This window comes from Peromyscus leucopus, chromosome 15 (genome assembly GCF_004664715.2).
Source record: "Peromyscus leucopus breed LL Stock chromosome 15, UCI_PerLeu_2.1, whole genome shotgun sequence".
Lineage (NCBI taxonomy): Eukaryota > Metazoa > Chordata > Mammalia > Rodentia > Cricetidae > Peromyscus > Peromyscus leucopus.
In genome coordinates this window covers 35,975,076-35,995,006 of record NC_051076.1, presented here as the reverse complement: position 1 = coordinate 35,995,006, position 19,931 = coordinate 35,975,076, and the positions used below count along the sequence as shown (strand labels likewise).

At 39.0% G+C, this 19,931-nt stretch overlaps 1 protein-coding gene across 2 annotated transcripts; it reads right to left on the bottom strand.

Moving 5' to 3' along the window:
• Positions 1–1,533: 1,533 nt before the first annotated feature.
• On the bottom strand, positions 1,534–19,138 carry LOC114690025 (putative dimethylaniline monooxygenase [N-oxide-forming] 6). 2 transcript variants are annotated; one of them, XM_028864501.1, is made up of 8 exons: positions 18,900–19,138; positions 12,357–12,545; positions 11,192–11,354; positions 9,137–9,279; positions 7,582–7,781; positions 5,189–5,544; positions 3,226–3,298; positions 1,534–2,048 (listed from the first exon to the last, which is right to left on the bottom strand). In XM_028864501.1, the coding sequence occupies exons 1-8, from the start codon at positions 19,029–19,031 to the stop codon at positions 1,706–1,708; spliced, it is 1,599 nt and encodes a 532-aa protein (XP_028720334.1). In that variant the 5' UTR covers positions 19,032–19,138; the 3' UTR covers positions 1,534–1,705. The 2 variants fall into 2 exon arrangements, with proteins under 2 accessions (XP_028720334.1, XP_037066955.1); XM_037211060.1 differs by lacking the exon at positions 12,357–12,545 and having other exon boundaries at positions 1,561–2,048; positions 18,900–19,111.
• Positions 19,139–19,931: the final 793 nt, after the last annotated feature.

Here is a 19,931-nt window from a genome sequence, read left to right as displayed (position 1 = left end):
AAAACCAAATTTCTATGATCCCAGTGATATATATATATATATATATATATATATAAAATTTTATTTAATATTTACTATGTTAATCTATGCTAGTTTGTAGCCAAGTGTGGCATTAGAGTTGTGGTTTCTTTTGTGTCAGTAGACACAGAACAGAGCATTTGAACTTGCTAGACTCAGGTCCATAACGAACTGGTAAATGGTTTTCGTTTTTTGTTTGTTTGTTTTTACCATTAATGACTTCGTTTGGTATAGTACTTACATCAGATTTGATCATACACCTTGAACCCACAAATATACACAAATACAGATTTCACATTGATCAGGTAAGGCTCCCAACGCTAAGAATGCAATGTCTCTTTGGTCAGCATGCTTCCTGGTCCTTGGCTACTCCTCAGTGATCCTTTGATTTTATTTCCTTAATTGATAAAAATGAAAAAGGCCATGATTGTGTTCTGCTATTACCCAGGACCAAGTAATGTAAAGCTATTTAAACCCCTTGCTTATTGAGATAGACTGTTACAGATTTTTTTTTTCTCAAATCCAACTTTTTCTTCTGTGTTCTGTATCTCCAAGTTGATAGTTTGGGATATTCATCTTGCTTTTATTATATGCAAATTAGTATAGCCGCCAAAGATATTTATATACTTACTCTTTTCCCCAAGGGGATATTGGAGCCATTCTTAATCTTGATGAACTCCAATTTATAATTTTAATGGAGTTTTTGCATTTTGTATTGCATCTAAGATGTTTTAATTTAGCTCAAACAGTTTTCCCATTTTTAGTTTAGTTTATTAGTAAGGTGAATTATGTTAACCATGAAGCCAGCCTTCTCTTCCTGAAATGTTTTACTTGATGATGTGCTGTTCATTTTATATACTGTTGGATTTTATTTTGCATTTATTAAGAATGTATGCATGTGTATATGTGTATGAGGGATATTGATCTAGATTTATTTCTTGTGGTTTTGATTTAAGTTTCAGAATGATGGCAGTCTCATAAAATTAATCAGTGCAAAATAATCTGCCTTTTGCATTTTCTGATAAATCTTTACATAATTTGTATCATTGATTTCTCAAATTTTTGATGGAATTCATGAGTGAGGCCATCTTGCTTTTGAAGTTCATAGCGGGAATGTTTTCCCATCTTCTCTGGTCCTGGGAATTGAATACAGGATCTTGTGCATGCCAGATAGGCACTATGTCACTGAGTTACTCATCTCGACCTCCTCCTAGCAATTTTCGATTTGTTCATTTTATTTAATATATTGCATTGGTACAGCTCCACCTCCCTATATTCATTTATTGTCAAATACTTCAGTTAGTATTGTGCAAAACATATTGGTTGCTATGCTGCAATATATGATAGCACTCCCCTTACAAACCTCATTAAACTTTGCCTAGCCTGAAAGTCTGTTTATGCCTTCTCAATTTCCCTTCTATTTCCCCCACCCCTGCTTATCTCAAACATCCCAAACTTCAATTCAACATGTGAAAAGCCTATTAAAGAAAAGACTCTCATCAGAAACAGATAGGCTGGGTATTTTCCATTTTATTTATCTTTTGAGTCAAATGATCTGGGAATTCATTTCCCATCTGCCGGAAGGAAAGGAGGGGCCCTTGGTGATTGTGTGTGCCTACATGTGTTTGTGTGTTTTCCTCTGTGATTACACTTCTAGGCTAGACTCAGGAACCTAAAGATTTTATTATTAATAAAATGCGAGCAAAACAGCCAGAAGGATCACTGGGAAGAAAAGCATTTTTAACAAGTCATAAAGGTGACAGGGTCTCTGCGTTTCCCCGACAGCCCTGGTCCTGGTTGGCTTCACTGTCCTCTTCCATTGGGTCAAGATGGCATTTCTGGCTCCATCCCACTTTCCTGGTCCCATCAGTCGAAACTGATATGGACTACAAGGGCCAAAGAACACCTCCAGGGCCAGCTGGGGATCAGTCAAGAAGAGCCAGGGTAGGTTAGGCTTGGCCCCTATGAAGGCGCTCAGCTCATCCATGTATGTGATGTAATCTGTCTGCAGAGTGTGGCTCTGGCCAAACCTGAGGACAAAACAAACAAACAAACAAACAACAAAAAAACCAAATGATTGTCACAGTTGCAAACGGAGCATTCATCCTATAATTTTTGTCTGTTGCACATCATGTCTCATCTGCCAATGTTAGATTCTTATGCAGGTTTATTTGAAGTTTAGATTTTGCATAGTTTCAATGCTGCTGGAGTGCAGTAAGATAAATCATGTCATTCTTTCAGTTGGAGTGTGGCCTCATGTGACTTAAAGAGCAGATTGTCACTGACATTTGAAGCTTTTCTCTTCTTCTTCTTATTTGTATTCACTTCTAAAGAAAGCATAAGCACTGCACATGCTCACCTCTGAGATATGGATATGCCCTTTGAACTGGACGAGGTTAAGTGGGATTGAGGGTTCCGTTCCTTTTCTCCTCTAGACCCTTGGGCTGATGTCTACCCTGTGACATTCACTAAATAGTACGTTGGAGACTGGAAAGAGGAAACAAACTCCCCACACAATTGTTTACTTATTTAACAGTGATTTGGTATTTAATTATACTTTCAACAGATTTTGACAGGTAACTTGAATTTTCTTTTGTGGAATAATTAACCTGAAAAAGTACATTTAGACCTAGCCACATAAAGGACTTTCTACCCACTGTACTTGAAAGCATGTATTGAGCTTGGTGGTGAATACTCTTTCCCAGGATATACTAAGGTAGCTGAACTGAATATAAAGTTTTATTTGAATTTATCAATGGCAAATCAGATTCTACCGCTCAATTTCCAGCCAGCTAGTTTTCTTTAAGAAAAGGTGCTTTTGGGGAAAGATATGGAGCCATTTCTCAGCCTCATTACCATGGACATTTTGGGCCAGACGATCCCATGGTTTCTGAACTGCTCTTTTGTGGTATATGGTGGCTCCAGCACCCAGGTGTCTTACTTATAGGACGCTACTGGCTGTCAACTTTACTTGCAGACCTCAGTTATCTCTAGATTTCACATGTTCCCTGGAGGGCAAAATCTCTCTCTCCTGAGTTTACAGGGGCAGAGAGTGTTTTTCCATCTAATGTGGATCATGTGGATCAGTAATAGCCAGGATTAAAAAAAAATGAACTGTTACCATTGGCAACGTTAAAGATCTTATTGATGTTTTCTATGCATAATGAAAAATTAGAACTCGTTTGATTAGTGAGTATAATTGCTTACCACTTGAGTTTCTTGCCCATTTTTTCATCAATGTCATCCATCATTTCATTTGTAGTTGGCAGGGTGCATGTGTCTGGAAAAAGTATGGGGAAAGAGACAATGACATTAGTCCTTTATCATGACACGGGATGAGATTCATTATTTTTGAAACAAATTCTTTAAAAGTGTTTGAGTGGCTACCTTAATTTAGCTGTGTGATATTTTTATTTGTGTGTTCATTATAATAAAGTGCTTTTGTTTAATAAACAAGTTTTGTCTTAAGGAGAGCTCTCTTTGGTGTTAGGAGCCAAATGACCGTTCACAGTATGGAGACCTGGGAGGGAAATGCACTTGTGGGGATGGAAAAGCTGGCCCGTGTGTAATGATCCCGGCAGAGATGTTTGTAGCTTTAAGTTACCCAACCTTCTTGATGTTTATGTAACATCATGAAGAGCCTGGTCCTCAGCATACCTCTACAGTACCTCATTGCATATAATGGGGTAATTGTGTTTATACTTCTTGTCTCTATCCTCCCATTTAAATTTCCCTCAAGTAATAATCTGGAACAATAGTTGATACTAAAGTCCACGGTAAGTGAAGTAGATAATAAGAGGAGGCACAGGATTCCAATGTCAGTATTCAGCTGGATGTTTAAGGGATGGCTGAAAAGCTTTGGCTTTCTTGCAGACTTCATCACTGTGGCTGGCTGTAATTTACTCACTGCTGAAACAATGGAATAAGGTTACTATGATATCTGTGGTACATGAACACCACCTTGACACTGTGAGCATCTCAGTCTGCTTGACAGCACCCTCTGGCCATTATTTGCTATGTGTTTTACTAGAGGGAGAGGAATCAGAATTTTTGTCTGTTTGATTTGGAATTGTGACCTAAGTAAGTGATAAGGCAGATGTTCACATGCAGCAGATGTTCTATGAGTATGTGTCAAATGAATAAATGGTTCTGTTTGTTTAATGTAAATTTTCTAGGTTTATGAATTGTATCCAACCTTCTCATAAAAAATCAGACTCTGGGTACACTGTTGGGCTTTTAAGAATAAAAGATAATGGAAGCATTGTACAGGAGAGTGTCCTTATTCCAGATTTCATGACAATACTTTTAAACAATCATTCTTAATAGTATATTTGAAACAGAAGCATATGTATCCACAGTATTTTTGTTAGGAAGTTTAAACTCATTCTGTGATTTTAATATTTTCCTCATTATAAGTTTTTATCAGTAGTGTGTTAGGGAAATTATATTTGTGTTTCTTAATATTTATAGCCATTGAACAAGAAGACACTTTTCATAATCATAATGATCAATAGTATTGTAGCCATTAAATCAGTGTATTTAAGTCACTGCCTCTCTTCATGTAATCTATATGTCCCCACATAAGGGTTCTTGTAGTCCCTTGGGACCATGTGTCAATAGTAGAGAAAGAGAAGGGAAGAAGACCTTCAACAGTGTGAGAGGAACATGATGTTGACACAGAGGTAATGGTAGGTTTCTGGCATGCCATCACCCCTGACCCAGCACCTTTGTAGTATTTGTACTTGAATACTGTAATTATCTCCCTGTTACTTTTTATCATACATACAACCTTACAAACTCCCCCCAACTTCACTGTCAGAAGGTCAAGTTCTTATTCAGTCTCCCCCATGCTTTTGTTTCTCTCTCTATTGCTTGCCACACCTGTCTTTAATTTTAAAAAATGTTTCTGGTTCTTCATACATTTAGTGCAATTCCTCGCACTTATGGCTCGATTTATGTTGTTTTAGATGGAATAAATAAATCCCAAACCAATTCTCCTTACCAGAACACCCTGAAACTCCTCTTGTGGTAACCTCCCCTCCTCATTCCTTCCCCATCTGCAAAGTCAAGTTGCGTGCTTGTCTCGTTCCCATTGGATCCCTAGCACAGTCATCAGCTTATAGTAGGCAATTATTGCCTTAGTGAATGAAAAATAGAATGACCCACATACTTGCAAACACTTTAGCAGCCCAGCGTGCCTGCAGGTCAGCTGTGGGGATGGCAGCACCAAGGGACTGGACAAGGCCAATCACTGCCATGGTTGGTTTCTCCAGTTGAGGAGGGAAGATGCCTTTGTACAAGGTGACCTCATTGTTTCTGCTTTTGATGATGGAGTCATCCAGGAAGGGGTAGGCATAACCATAGCCTGTTGCGAAGATGACACAGTCAATGTCCTCAAACACAGTCCCATCCTCAAAGACAGCGGAGGTCTCTGTGAACTTCGTCACACTGGGCTTGATGGTCACAGTGCCGCACAGGATGCGGGCTGGGAGCTCATCGTTGAACACGGGTTCTTTCCTTAGGGGACTGTGCAGATGTGAGAGGCAAGCACCATGACTGTAACAGTCGCTTCCATGAAATCCCTGTAACAGCCCACACCATTGCAACCATATTTGATCAGTTATGCACCAACATGAGGGCCACTAGAGGATCTTCTCTTGTGGGAATTCCTTTCCCATTTATGAACATTTCTAAGAATTTATGTCTGAAATTTTCTTGATTCCCTTTGAAACAAAATTACATGATGTGTATTTATACTCTTCAGAAACTCACCAAATAGATGAGAGTAAAAATGAATTCAAGAGACAGCAAATTAGTTAATAATAAAGATTCTAAAGCTAGACAACACATGTTTATTCCTAGCCACATCTCCTACCAGCTGTTATTGCTCTATATTTGTTTCTCTATATGTATAACTGGGATATTGGCAAAATTTCCCTCACAGGGATATTATCACTGAATGACTAACTACTGAAACAGTACTAAACACAGAAAAGAACATTGCATGTTAACTACTATTATAACTCAAAGGCCTTGCATGGCAACATCAGATTTTTGATGATGGGATGGATATCTTACCACCATGTTTGGTCTTTTTCCATCAACTTCTTTGTGTTCACAAAGAAGAAATCACCTTTTGTACAGTACTTTGCCAAAATTATGGCAATGAAATTTTTCATGAAACATATTTCATTTTGACTTAAGTTTCCTTCAGAGATTTCAGAATTTTCTCTAAGTATCTCACATACACACAAACAATGTGAATCTTGGTATTTATTTCTGTATTTCCACACTGTTATTCCATCTGTAACGATGTCCCCTTTCCCTTTGCCTTAGTAGGTAGCTAACAAGAAGATCACAGCATACCTGTTTTTTTCCCTGTTCTCCTCTCAACCAAGGGAGGAATGAAAATGTGTCAACTGCAATTTAGAGTCTCTGGAACCCTTTCAAAGGGGGAGCTTAGTTCTGAGAATGAGTGCATTCCCAGGACTATTTTTTTGTTGTCCAAATGGTAAAGCCCCAATATAATTTGTAGTTACTCTCATAAGATAAAACATTTAACCAGATCAAATTTGGGAACTTTTATTATGTTAAACAAAATTCTAAACATATAAATTCAACATTACTTTTTCTTGAGAGTCAGAGCAGTCCTTAAATCTGGGTAGGAGAAGAACCTTGGAAGGAGGCTCTGGCTCTTAAACGTGGTATTTGGTGTTCCAACTTACAGTTCCTCTTCACTTTTCCTTAGCATGTTTCTCTAAACAAATGAAATTTTTGGCTAGCATAGGCCAGAGGGAAAATTTCACTGTGAAACATTTCTTACCCACCAAATAGTCTTTTTTCCTATGGATAAACTGATTTTTCTATCCACAACACTTCCCTAATTAGTGTGTATTAAGCACTGTCTGCAAAAGAAGTAAATAAATGAATCTTACTATTTTATCACATCAACTCTATCAAGCTCCATTGCTCTACACATTCCATGCCTCTTGATTGCCTCTCGAAATGTGCAGGATGTGGAAGGGATTACCTACTCCTGTTCTGGGCCTCCTCCTTGCTGAGACACATTGATTTATAGTGTATTGATAGATGGTCCTTAAAAGCCCATTAGGTAATCCAAGACTAAAAAGAATTCATATTTGTAAGGTTTTATAATCTATGAAGTAAATTAAAAATGTACCTTTATCTTTTGAAATATTACTGTCTTCAGAGGTAGACATTGTTATGGATATTATTGCTTACCTATAAACATGGCTATTTTCAAGAAATCCAACTTGAGTTTTTTCAGCCCTTTAAGTTCTATGCAATGGATTGTAGCTAAATGAATTCTGCTTATTGGATGACTGTTTACCTCATCCACCTTCACTTTGCATATCCACACACATTTCTTAACTAATTTCTGACTTGCACATAATCTTTGGTTTAAACTGTGTCATCTGAGAAATTCTTAATTTAATCCCACTAGACTCAATTGGATAATGAAAGTAAGAATGAGATAGAAGTGAATAACCCCAACCAGTACTCTTCTAGATTGGATGATAAAATATGTCCTATTTGTCATACCCATTTAAAGGCATCAGGCCATAGTTCTCATGCTTAAACCATGTGTTCATCTTCTTGACATATAACCAGTCAGAGACAAATGAAGGAAGGACATTCCGGAGGAAGGATGCAAAGCGGGTAACATACACCATATCCCAAGGATACCCATCATTCCAAACCCGACTCATGACCCAGGAACCACTTCTGGTGCTGATAATGACCTGATTGGGAGAGACAACACAGATTTCAACATCCTTCTGTGACAAATAAGTAAACATGATAGAGTTCTCTGGAGGCATATCTATATGTTCCCTTCACTATCCAGTTAGGAACACTTTCTAACAGGTAAGTCTAGATGAACACACTATATTTGCAGCTAGAGGGGGCTAAGAGTCTTCCCTTATCACTCTGAAGGACTGATATAAAGCTGTTCAAATAATTATAATCACAACACCTGGTATAAGAAGCCTCTATAGCCAACTGTGCTTGGTTTAATTGTTATGAGCTCATAGACTAAGATGGCTGGTAGAGACTAGTCAACTGAATGAGCCCCAGCCACTTTGGGTAGTAGAAGAGGTTGGGCTGAGTTGGGGAAATAGAGCTAAATAGGTAGCTGAAATTAGATTGAGGAGATGTCACAGATTTAAAGCTGCTGTCTGTCTTTCCTCTCCTTTTCTAGTCTTCCCTGTACATATGCACACAGAGTGTCTGTTCATCTTAAGCTCTGGAAGCCATCTAAGCCTGCCAGGTCAATTGCTGGTATATTTACTATCTTTGTGATAACTTAGGGGAATTCTTAGTTTAAAAAAAAACAAACAAACAAACAAAGCTTTCTTTCGTTCTTTTAGAAGTTAACTTGTTTAGTATCTGCTTGCTTGAAAACATGCTGAGGTTCTCTAGGGTCTACATGTCACAACAACTTGAATCCCCTGGAAGTTCTCATTGACTTTATCCAGGTTGAGTTAGGTTGTCTGTTCTTGGTGTTGTTGTTGCCACACCTAATTACATGGAGACACTCATCGCTTCCTTTGGAGATGGTTCATACACCTATCACCCATCTCCACCCACTGACTGTTCCTTAAAGTCATAATCTAGTGTAACCCATATCTTTAATTTTAATTTAACATAGTTCTGACATACAATAATGCCCAGCACTTGCTGGATGCTTGCTTCCGAATGAGTGAATGAATGAATGATGGTAAAAGCCAGATCATGTGATGTTCCAGAGCTTTAGACTGGCAAGCAGTGTCTTTCACATGGTAGGTGGAAAGAAATGCTGTTCAATAAATAAAGATGGAGCCTGACTAAGAACCAGCTGATCTGAAAGTTTTAAAATACAAAATCAGAACAAAAAGTAAATGTTTACATACTCACATGTACACTCATACATTTACCTCCATTTCATCAGAACAAACTTCTTCCCTCTCCAGAAGAATGGCTCACTTAAATCCTCATGATTGGAAGGTCTCCTAAAGCAGGTGATACACTATGGAAACCCTGTCCCCAGCCCCCAGTGCTTACTTAGTGGCATATTTCTCTTCTAGTTTTATTTCCTAAGACCCTCTGTGTCACATACCTGTGCAGCCAGACGACTGAGTTCAACAGCGATGTCAGCTGCTGAGTTTCCCAGGCCGATTACGAGGATCCTCTTCCCCTGGAAGGTTCCTGGGCTCTTGTAATCCCGGCTGTGCAGGCACTTGCCTTCAAAGTGTTCTAGACCTAAGGTGATTTTCAAAAATTTGAAAACTCAGTTTTCACATTAAAAAAAAAAATCCCATATTTGAGGTGCACTTACTCACTTAGTAGGTTTTGCCAGTAAACTCCCAAATAATTACTTCTGGGGAATCTTAAAATCTTTGAGATGTTATGATGTGCATTTTAATAATAATAATAATAATAATAATAATAATAAATTTATTAAATACTGTCTAAGAGTTATTGCACATGCTAAATGCTTAGTCTGGTTTTTAATTATTTACTCACAATAATATCCCTGGGTGGTACTGTTGTGACCACATTGAGAGACCCCTGAACAAGACCACCACAGAGCCAATATCCGATGCAAAACACACAGCATGCAAGCTCAGGCTTGGTCCACATCCAACACTCTGCACAGTGGGTGGAGGAGGATGACCCTGAGCTCTCAGAATGAGGGGTTTTTAAAGGGAAAAGCTGCAAGCAGGATGGTACAAGCCTTGGCATCTTATGATTGGGTGAGGGTATATAGCCTTTAAATTTACTGGTTGGGGGTTACAGTTATTATTTTGGGGCAGGCCTGGACAAGTCCCAGGCTTTGTCCTTGAGCTGCCATGGGGGCTGGCTGGACTCACATGTTCCCTTTGACCCATGCATGTAGCTTGTAGCTCTAAGCTGGTGAGGGGTCCCAGACAGTAAACAACTGGCTGAACCTTGAACAGTCAGAGTACATGCAGAAAGGGAGCTACTGCAAGGACTGTGTCATGGTCCTCCCAGAAACTGCTTGCTTAAGTCTCAGGAAACTGAAATTGAGGCCTGATCTCTGAGAGAAGACTGAGCAGCTTGTTATGGCGTTTGCTTGATCCTTTCAGTACACACTATATGTATTAAAAGATGAAGAAATTAGCGTAAAGTGGGGGAGGGATGATGGAGAGTAGAAGGAAGGGAGGATGAAAAATGGGATTGAGGGCAGAAGACTTTTGAGTGTATTTATTTCTTTGATCATTTTCATTTTTGGATGGCATCTGTTCTGGTTCGTATTTTTGTCAACTCAATACAAGCTGGGGTTATCTAGGAAGAGCAAACCTCAATTCAGAAAATGCTTCCATCAGATTGGCCTGTGGGCAAGCTTGTGGACCATTTTCTTGACTAATGATTGATATGGAAGGGCTCAGCCTAGAGTGGGCAGTGACATCTCAAGGCAGGTGATTCTGGATTGTATAGAAAAGCAAGTTAAGTGAGCCAAGAAGACCAAGCCAATAAACAGTATTCCTCCATGATCTGTTTCAGTTCCTGTCTCTAGATTCCTGTCCTGAGTTCCTGCCAAAATATAAACTATATATTGAAGTTAACCCTTTACTTCTCAGGTTGCTTTTGGTCAGTGTTTTATCACAACAATAGAAAGCAAAGTAAGACAGTGACTGGATGTGCTGATGCTGCTACAACAACAACAACAACAACAACAACAACAACTAGTACTACTACTACTCTTCTCACACACACATATGCATGCACACATACATACACATTTATATACACACACATCAAAATATAAATTTATGCATGCTTAATACACACAACACTGAGATTATTAAAATTCACTTGTTAATTATAAACAAAGACAAAATATGAATCTTACTTTAATTTTCTGGCAGAACCCCACATTTTTGGATATGATTGTTCAAAGACCCCATGTGTGTTAGGACTTAAATTTGCATTATCATCTGTGACCTAAGAACTCATGTCTATCTCTGATTTGTATAGTTTTGGACTTCAGTGCTTGGGGAACAAGTTATTATATTTTTCATATCATCATACATAAATATTTTTCTTTTTGTGTTTCTGGCAATTTAAACACAATTTTGTGGAAAGATATGCTTCCACCCTAATTATTTGCCTATAAATCCCATTATTATTATATATATTTCAGGCTTACCAGGAAAAGAGTCAGTCGGCATATTGGGGTACACATGATGCCCTGAACAAATCATTACAGCATCAAAGAGCAGAGAGTCTTGCTTCCCATCCTTTTCAGTAACAACCTCCCATTGGCCAGTGGCCAAGAAGCTAGAACATTTCTTTATACTGGAAACAAGGGTCTGAAAGAAAATGAGAAAAAATAATTCCTTCTATGTTTCTTCTATAATTCCTTCTATAATTCTGTTTCTTTCTTTTGTGCAGGATTTTTCTTCCTTCATCTTTCTTTTCTTTCTTCCTATATAACATTAGCATGATGTAAGCATGTATCAGGAGCATGATTAATGTTTACAGATATTACTGCCATAAATCAAGGCAATTTTTGACATTGGGAATTCCAAGAATAGATGAATGGATGGAATGAGTAGATAAATGTAATGAAAGGACATCTGGGGCCAACTTCTTTTTGAGTTCTCTCCAGCTGCAAGCAGCTGTTTCTTTACTTCTCAATAAACCTTGCTTTTTTACTCTTTAAAAAATTTGAAAAATGATAGCTGGAAATTTTAACTATGTGTTTGGAAAACTCCAGGGGAAATAATTATATAAATACAGCCTCAGGTCATATTTTTGTCCATTGTTTCCCTCACTATCTGTGTTCACCTTTCATTTAATACTAATTAATTAAGACAGGGCTTTCAAACAAATATGAAACATTACCGCCAGCTCCAGAAACAGTGGCTCCACTTCATAACACTTCCTAGACTCATTAAGGAGACATATAATGGGCTAAGAGGGTAAAGGACAGGGCTCAGTTAAGTTGCTACTCTTTTCATAATGTCATAATTTCTAACAAATGCCACATTTGATTGGACAATGCATAATTCATTGATATTGAACCCACAGGAATCTAAATATGGACTACAGAATTTTGGATGATTTTCCAAGCATAAGAAAGTGTGGTATGGAACTTTGCTGTGATAGTATATTTGTCTCCAGCATTTTCCAAGGCATTTAAAAAGTTTCTGAGAGGAATTGGGTGGGGGAGTGCATAAATGCTCTATAGTCTAACAGAACCGCTGACTGGTGAAGCGTCAAGACACTTGGTATACACTGTCTGATGCTGTGTCCTTCCATCTTCTCTGATTCATGCCTGTGTCCCAGTGGTACTGGGTACAAGGTCCTACCTCAAACTGTATGTATCTTAAAAGACCCTTCTTCTGAGCAAATGCTTTTATGTATTCCTGGAGCTTGCTATGGTGCATGTAGTTTGGGAAATCATCAGGATAGGGGAAGTCCGGAAAACACATCATTTCTTTGGAAGAGTTGGTGAATACCGACTGGTAAATGCTGGCTCTTCCTTCCTCCGAGTGGCCCTAGGAAGAATAGCAAAACTGTAAAATGAACGCAATAATGGTGCTCTTTTCTGAGAATATTCAATTACTAGTTGATCAACACTCCCCCTTTTAGACTTTTTCCCTTTCACATATTACATCCCGGCTGCAGTCCCCCCACCCCCACCCCCATCTCCTCTCCCCCAGATCCACTCCTCCTTTCTCTTCAGAAGAGGGAAGGCCTCCCAGGGATATCAAACAAACACAACATGTCAAGTTATAGTAAAACCAGGCACATCTCTTCATATCAAGGCTGGAAGGGGCAACCCAGCAGGAGCAAAAACCCTTTTAGTATTAAAAATTAAGAGTTCTTTTTTTTTATCAGTTCTCTCCAATGGAGTCTCACTAGGTATATTGACCACACTTAAGGGTAGACCCTCATGCTCAGCAGTAAATGGCCAACATAAGACAAACCTCATGGTTTTGTCTCACGTTGTTTTGTTTGGCTTTTTTTCCTCTTACTGATCTTTTGTGCCTATATTATGGTTCCTGATTCTGTGTTATTATGGGTTTTGTTTGTGTTTGTGTGTGTGCGTTTCTTCTTTTTTTTAACGTGATTTTGTTTTTTTCTTGTTTGCTTTCTAAAGAGAGAGAAAGGAAGGGTGTGGGTTGGGTAGATGGAGAGGTGCATGGGATATGGGAGGAATTGGGAGAGAGGAAAACTTAATCAGAATGTATTGCATTGTATTAAAAAATTTCAATAAAAATGTATGAAAAAAAAGAGTTCTTTTTTTTCCAGATAAAGAATAGAAAGCTCTTTACATAGGACTGTACAGAGCTGATCTCTTGCCACATTAACCCTCCTTGCCCTAATTAATCACATTTTTTTTTTTTTTTACAGTCTCTCAGCATTTTCCTTATTCTTCCCTGTGTTATCACGGGATCTGATATCATGCTTACCTTGAAAAAAACAAGGCTACGGCAGTACAGTGTGTGGCTTTTGTCTTATGTGGTTGCTGCATGGACATCGGTACCCTCTTCACCAGCCACAAGACCTAGTGTGCAAGTGGCGGATCCACTTTGGTGCAATCAGAATCACAAGAAAATCCCCCCAATTGCAGATTCCTGGGTTTCACTTCCAAAATTTTGGATTCCCTGCCTCTAATACATGACCCGAGAAGCCTGAGAATTTGTACTTCTAAGAAGTTGCAGGGGATACTGGTGTGACTGGTCTTGAGACCACAGTGTGGGAAACTACGCTCTGCTGTAAATGAGTTGAGGAGCCTTTAACTCATCAGCTATGGAAATTCACTCTTCCAAAAAAAAAAAAAAAAAAAATTCACAGGAAACCACAGGACTTAGACTATGTGTCACTGCTTGGCATTCCTCTCTAAAACCTCTGTGTAATTGAAAAGTGGCTTCTTGTTGAAAAGCAGTCGGAAGCGAAATTGAAAATAAACATTTCCTGTCTCTTGTGTGGACAGGATAAAACATACACAGGGTGTTGCCTTGAAAACACATCTCAAAGCTGGCCGTCTCTATGTCCCCAAGGCCTGAAGGAATTCTTATGTAACAGAGGAGAGAGATACAATGTCACACTGTTGCTTGATTTAAGATGCCCATCTCTTGTTCACCAGGCTAGCTTCTGGAAGACCAAGACAGGGAGATCTAGAAAGGATCATGAGGTCTATGTCTCTGGGAGGGAAGGCCTCAGTGTCTCTCCTTAAGTTGAGAATATATTCTTCCTCTATCTGTGATTGCCACATTTCTCATAAATTTCTAGGCTCAAATTTTTATTTTTTTAAAGACTTGCTTGGAAATATTTATGGAGGTCAAAAACAGGGTGAAGGCTCTTCCCTGGCAGGTTCTGGGGTCTGAGCCATTGTATTTACTCACAGCCCTGTCTGTGGCCAGTTGTCAGGCAAGGAGGGAAGAAGCTTTCTCAGCTGTCCACTGGAAAGAGGGAGGGCACATTTGTGGGTCAGGGAGTGGTTAAAAATCTAAGCTTGCTCTGGAAAAAGAGGTGATCTGGCCTGCGACTCTTTTCAGATCGAGTAAGTGCATGTGCTTTCTTGCATCGATTCTAAGCAATCCTAACACGGAAAGAGAACTTGAAATTTTCTTCAGAGGCTGTTCTTTCAATAAGAGAAATGTACAACAGTAGACAATTGCTTCCAAAAGCGTGCCCTTTCCTCATGTCACCATGCGAGATAGTTAGAATCAGTCAGGAGGGAATTAAGGACCAACTATGACACAGACTGAGAGACTGTGTCCTAGAACTAGAGACCAACAGCTGTGGGTACATTATCAACACACTGTCATTCTGTCAAGAGCCTCGGCATCTCCCCTCTTCTGCTCTAGGTCATAAGTGACTGGAGGACTTGAGGTGAATTCCAGAACATTCTTTGTGTGTTTTCATCAGTCCGCTTTTATTGCCTCTCATACTTCATCTCTGTGTATTTGTTCAATTTCTGTTGGGTTAAATAAACTCTCCAGCTCCAGTTTCAAAGTTGCTCCTTCAACTTGCTTTCTCTTTCTCCCTCTCATCAACTGTCAGTCATCCCTGCGTCTACCAAGCTCCTGTTGTCTTTATTGCCCTAACGACATATTTGCTTACATCATAGTTGTTTTCATTTCTATGGCCACTGATAGGTTTCTCTTGGTTCAGTGACTGGCCTCACACCAGTGCACATATGGATAGCCCTAATGACTCAGTGGGTTATTTCAAAAAAGGCACGAAGTTGGGAAGGGAATACAGGGGAGCTGGAGGAGGCATGAGAGGTAGGTATGATCATACTTTGTTGTATACATGTATGAAATTCTTAAAAACTAAGGGAAATGTAAAACACTGGCTTCCTAGTGTACTTATTACTTGATGCTATGCCTCACATGGTACTGTACACACCCAGGATGTATCTGCTGAGTAAATACGTGAATAAGTGAGTGAGAAAAAAATAAGTTCAGATTATTCTGACTCTGTTGTTTTCCTTTTTTTTTTTTCAACCAAAATGATGGCAATCTACTGTTCGTTCCTTGAGAAAATTTCAATTGTTGTGTATGACCATGTTACCAAAGTTGGGGCTATAATCTGTACTCCAAAATGTCAAGTTCAGCCACCTGTTCTCCAGAAGTCCATTGAAACAGCAAAATTAATAGTAAGAAGCAGAAAAAGGAGCTTTAGTCAATGTGGTCATTGGGAAGAAGGATGATGAGACCCGGTGATCTCCTCCAGTCCGTTGTATAAGTCCTTAAGTGAGATTAAAGTTTATGCACATCTAAGCAGTCCAGGGCAAAGTGGGGTCCTTCCCACCATTGACTCAAAATTGTCTAGGCTTCCATTTCATCATACAAGGTAGTCCAACAAATGTTAGATGCAGTCAGTACTATTAAATCTCTTTTCAGAGATACAAAGGCCTCCAATATTTTCCTTCTCCCAGCATGAGATTCCTGGGGGAAATATCCATTTTGGGGTGTCCATTGTTTCAATAGTCTGATAGACTGGGGAATACAAGTGTCCCCTTAGAATATCTTCATCTTCAGCAGGTCAGTTTCAGCCATACCACCTTGAATGCACCGAAGTTCCGCAGGGTCAAGCTTGGTTAGTACTTTCATGGGAGAAATTTCTTATTGTAAAACTAACCAAGTCTTTTGAGGACGTGGCGTCCTATGTGAATGTATGAAACTTAAAACTCGTTCATATTTAACCTGCTGTTCTTTAAACCCCATTTGGTTTCCATTTCTTAGGAAAAGCATACAGTAGAAAGTTCAGAATGATCAGGTTTCTGTCTTCCTGCACACCTTTTTGCACAGCAGGGACTTGCAAGATGAAAGCTTATGTAACACATTTTTTCAAAAATTCCTGTCTGAGCATACTGTGCAAAGCAACTTTTCTTAGAAAAGAAAGAAGGCTTGGGGATGAGCGGAGGAGACTGGAGTTTCAAGTATTTGAATGTGTTCACTGGGACTCCGAGTAGAATGTTGCTTATATACATAACTTGGTGGAGAAACAGACCTTCTATCTTGGGGATAACCAGAGTCTGACTTTATATCTTATTAAACTATCACTTTTTGCTTCCTTACATAAGCTTCTTGAGGTGGTGATAAAGTTATCTCAGATTCCTTCTTGGATGCTGATGACTTCGACATCTCTCATTTTTATTTCAGGGATCGTTGATTTTTCTTATGATGCTGGTGTTAGCACACTGCCAGTACATTCACATGACAGTGGGCACCACTCACAGATCATGATGGAAATGGCATTCTGGAATTGCATCATGTAGTTATCTACTTTCTTTGACAACATTCACTAAGATTCAGCTCACTGCTATCTTGCAGGAATTTTCTTCTGACTTATGAAGATTTCAGAAGCTTTTTATTCAGTAGCTATCTTGTCAATAACTTTTTATTTGAGATACTTAGGGCCATTTATTTTATGGAATATATATAGTTTTGAATTATGATCCATAGTCTCCTAGTGAAGTCTGGGGTACCTACCTATAATCAAACATGATAAAATTTCTGTAGGATAAAGTAAGAGTGGGAATCAGCTGTATAACAGTTTGGCTTATGGTTTTTATATTTCACTGCTACTGAACTTTGGGTCACAGTCTGTGGCTCGAGAAGCCAGGTATGTCCAACTATCCTCAACAAGCCAATTAGGCCACCAAAATTAATAGTAAAAACCAGAAAAGGGGAAGACCCAGTTATTTCCCCACTCCAGCTCATCTCTAGGCTCCTAAAATGAGACTGATGTTTAAATAGAGGACCAAGGATAGACACATTTCAGCATTTTAGGTCAAGGCATGGTCCCATCCACCATTGACCCACACCATCTCTGTGAGGGTATAAAGCTCTTTTCTCTACAGAAGAGCTTCCTCCTTGAATGGCCTAGGCTTTTCTTCTCTCAGCTTGAGATCCTGGGGAAATCCCAAATTCTTGAGGTTCACTGTTTTAATAATCTGATAGCTAATGTGCTTCTTAGAATATACTCAGTTTTTTTTTTTTCAGATTAGATCCATTACATACCTCATGATCAGACTGTTTCCATCATTACCCCATGAAAGGTGTTGCTATCAACTGAATTCTTGTTTATTTGATATCAAAGTGTTGTGGACTTAAGTTATGACTCCCTTCATCAGCAAGCTGGAAACCATTGATGTAGAAGAATGATTATGTCACATGTTTCTCATCCTACTCACTAGCACAAAACAGACACATCCAATGATGATGTAGCATTTAGCTCTTGCTGATGGGATTGTGGACAGTCATGTTATTCTAAGCTAGTAACACTTCTCTGGGCAGATATAAAGACAATGGAATGCTCCAAAAAAAACCTTATTTCCAGACTGGAAAATAAAATCCATGACTAGATATCTCACTCATGTAAAACTTTGCATTTAACAGCAACAAAAACTATAGAAAAATCTCATGAGATGAATACAGATGTATTCTTAATTAGTACTAAATTCTTTATCAGAGAATGAAAATTGCAGGTAGGCAAGCACCGAGACCGAGACAGAGAAAGATGGCTGCACAGTGAGTGTTGTGGATACACTCTCTTTGAGCCAAAAGTATGTATCACTTCCATGCAGTCACATTGACTGGAAAATTCAAGGCAGAAACGCTGGAGTGCTTCCAGATTTGGCTCTGAAACTTGAATGTTATATTTATATTGAACATTTCTTGGCCATATTGTTTTGAAGACTAGATGGCAAGGATCATAATTTTTCTCTTCAGATTTAGAGTTGTCAGGCAATCCAATAACCGCATACACCATCAACATTTATAATAATTTATAACTGCTCTGAGAGACACAGTTAGTCATAAAATCATATCCTGTTGGAATCACAAGGCACATTAGAGGTAACCTAGTTTCCAATCTCTGTGTTTGACAGATGAGTACTTGAGCTCCCGAGTGTGGTAGTCAACTTGCCTAAGATCTGCCTAGAAAACCTGAGTTGTAAATAGAACTCAGAATTTGATTCTAGTCCAGATTTTTCCAAACTATTTTGTTGGGATTTAAGGGGAATAAATGATAGAATCTTTGCAAATATACAAAAAGGTGGCAGTGTATTACTTTAAGCTAATTACTGACATTAGCACTCCATCCCTTGGAGAACTGTCCACCAGACAGGTCATGGTATTGTTGATGAGCTAGAGACTAGAAATACATTACAAAGTGGTCTGCTTTCTTTGAGGCATCCTTTAAGGTTCAGCTAAGTTCAGCCCTGCTTGTGTGAAATAGTTTTGAGTGAACCAATATTAATGTAATAGGAGAAGTCAGACTTAACTTTCCAGACCTGGGACTTTTGTGATATGGTTTTCAAGTCTGACCAGATGTGATTTGCAATGGAAACCACCATTCTACCTCTTGTGTCCTAGAGATGGACCACTTACCGAGAATTTCCAAAGGCCTCCAACATCATTGCTCCTTTCAAAGCAGATGGGCTCCATCCCTTCCTCCAGACAGCACCGTATCGCAGCCAAGCCACTGACACCAGCTCCGACAATGGCCACTTTCTTGCCCATGATAGATGATAGATGGTATGAAAAAGAGTCTTTAAAAAATTGTTCTTTGATGCTTAGGGTTTTTCAGTTGAAATTATTAGCCAAGGTTTATGTGTCAGGATCCCCACCTTAACACAAGAAGACACAGGAGCACATTAACGGTGTGTATTCATTATGTGCAATTCTTGTATAACAAGACACTGAACCTTCCTTCTTCTGATTACTCCATTCTCTAAGAAATGACCAAGTCAGTGGCCACCACAGCAGGCAGCACCATGAAGATAACCAAACCAACGTTCAGAATTTCAAATGAAGCTTCAGTAGCTTGAAATTCAAAAATGACTTCTCTACCAGCTCAGAGTTAAATACAAGGTTCAGAACTAGAAATGGACCCCTTAAGCGAAACCCATTGCATCAAATCACTTCTGTGAATACTGATTGCCTGATTTTAAGAGATTTTACCTCTTAACCAACCACCTTCTTTCCCTGCCCAGATAACCAACAGCTCTCCAAATGTAGAAGAGAATTGGTTTTTAATGTCAAAATTGAGAAAGGGGGCAGGGCTATTTTTCTTAAAGCAAAATTTCCTTTTTCTTTGTATTTTTCATGGTGTAGAGCTCTGCTAAAACCTGGAAGAGACGGATTGAGTGTCGTAGGAATAAAAGAAGGACCAGGAGGGCATGGGGGGACAAGGAAGAAAGGACTGGAGGGAAGGCATGAATGGGGGCCCTGGCCCTTGGCTCTAAAAAAACACAATGGTGACTGATATGGTCACCAGGATGTAAAGTGAAACCCCTGTGAGATTAAATGACCTATAATTCTTTTATTTGTTCTTGCTTTGAAATTACAGAAAATGTAAACAAAACCTTAGCACCCGAACTCCAAGGAAAGAGTTTGTTGTGCCAATGGTGGTGGTGGTGG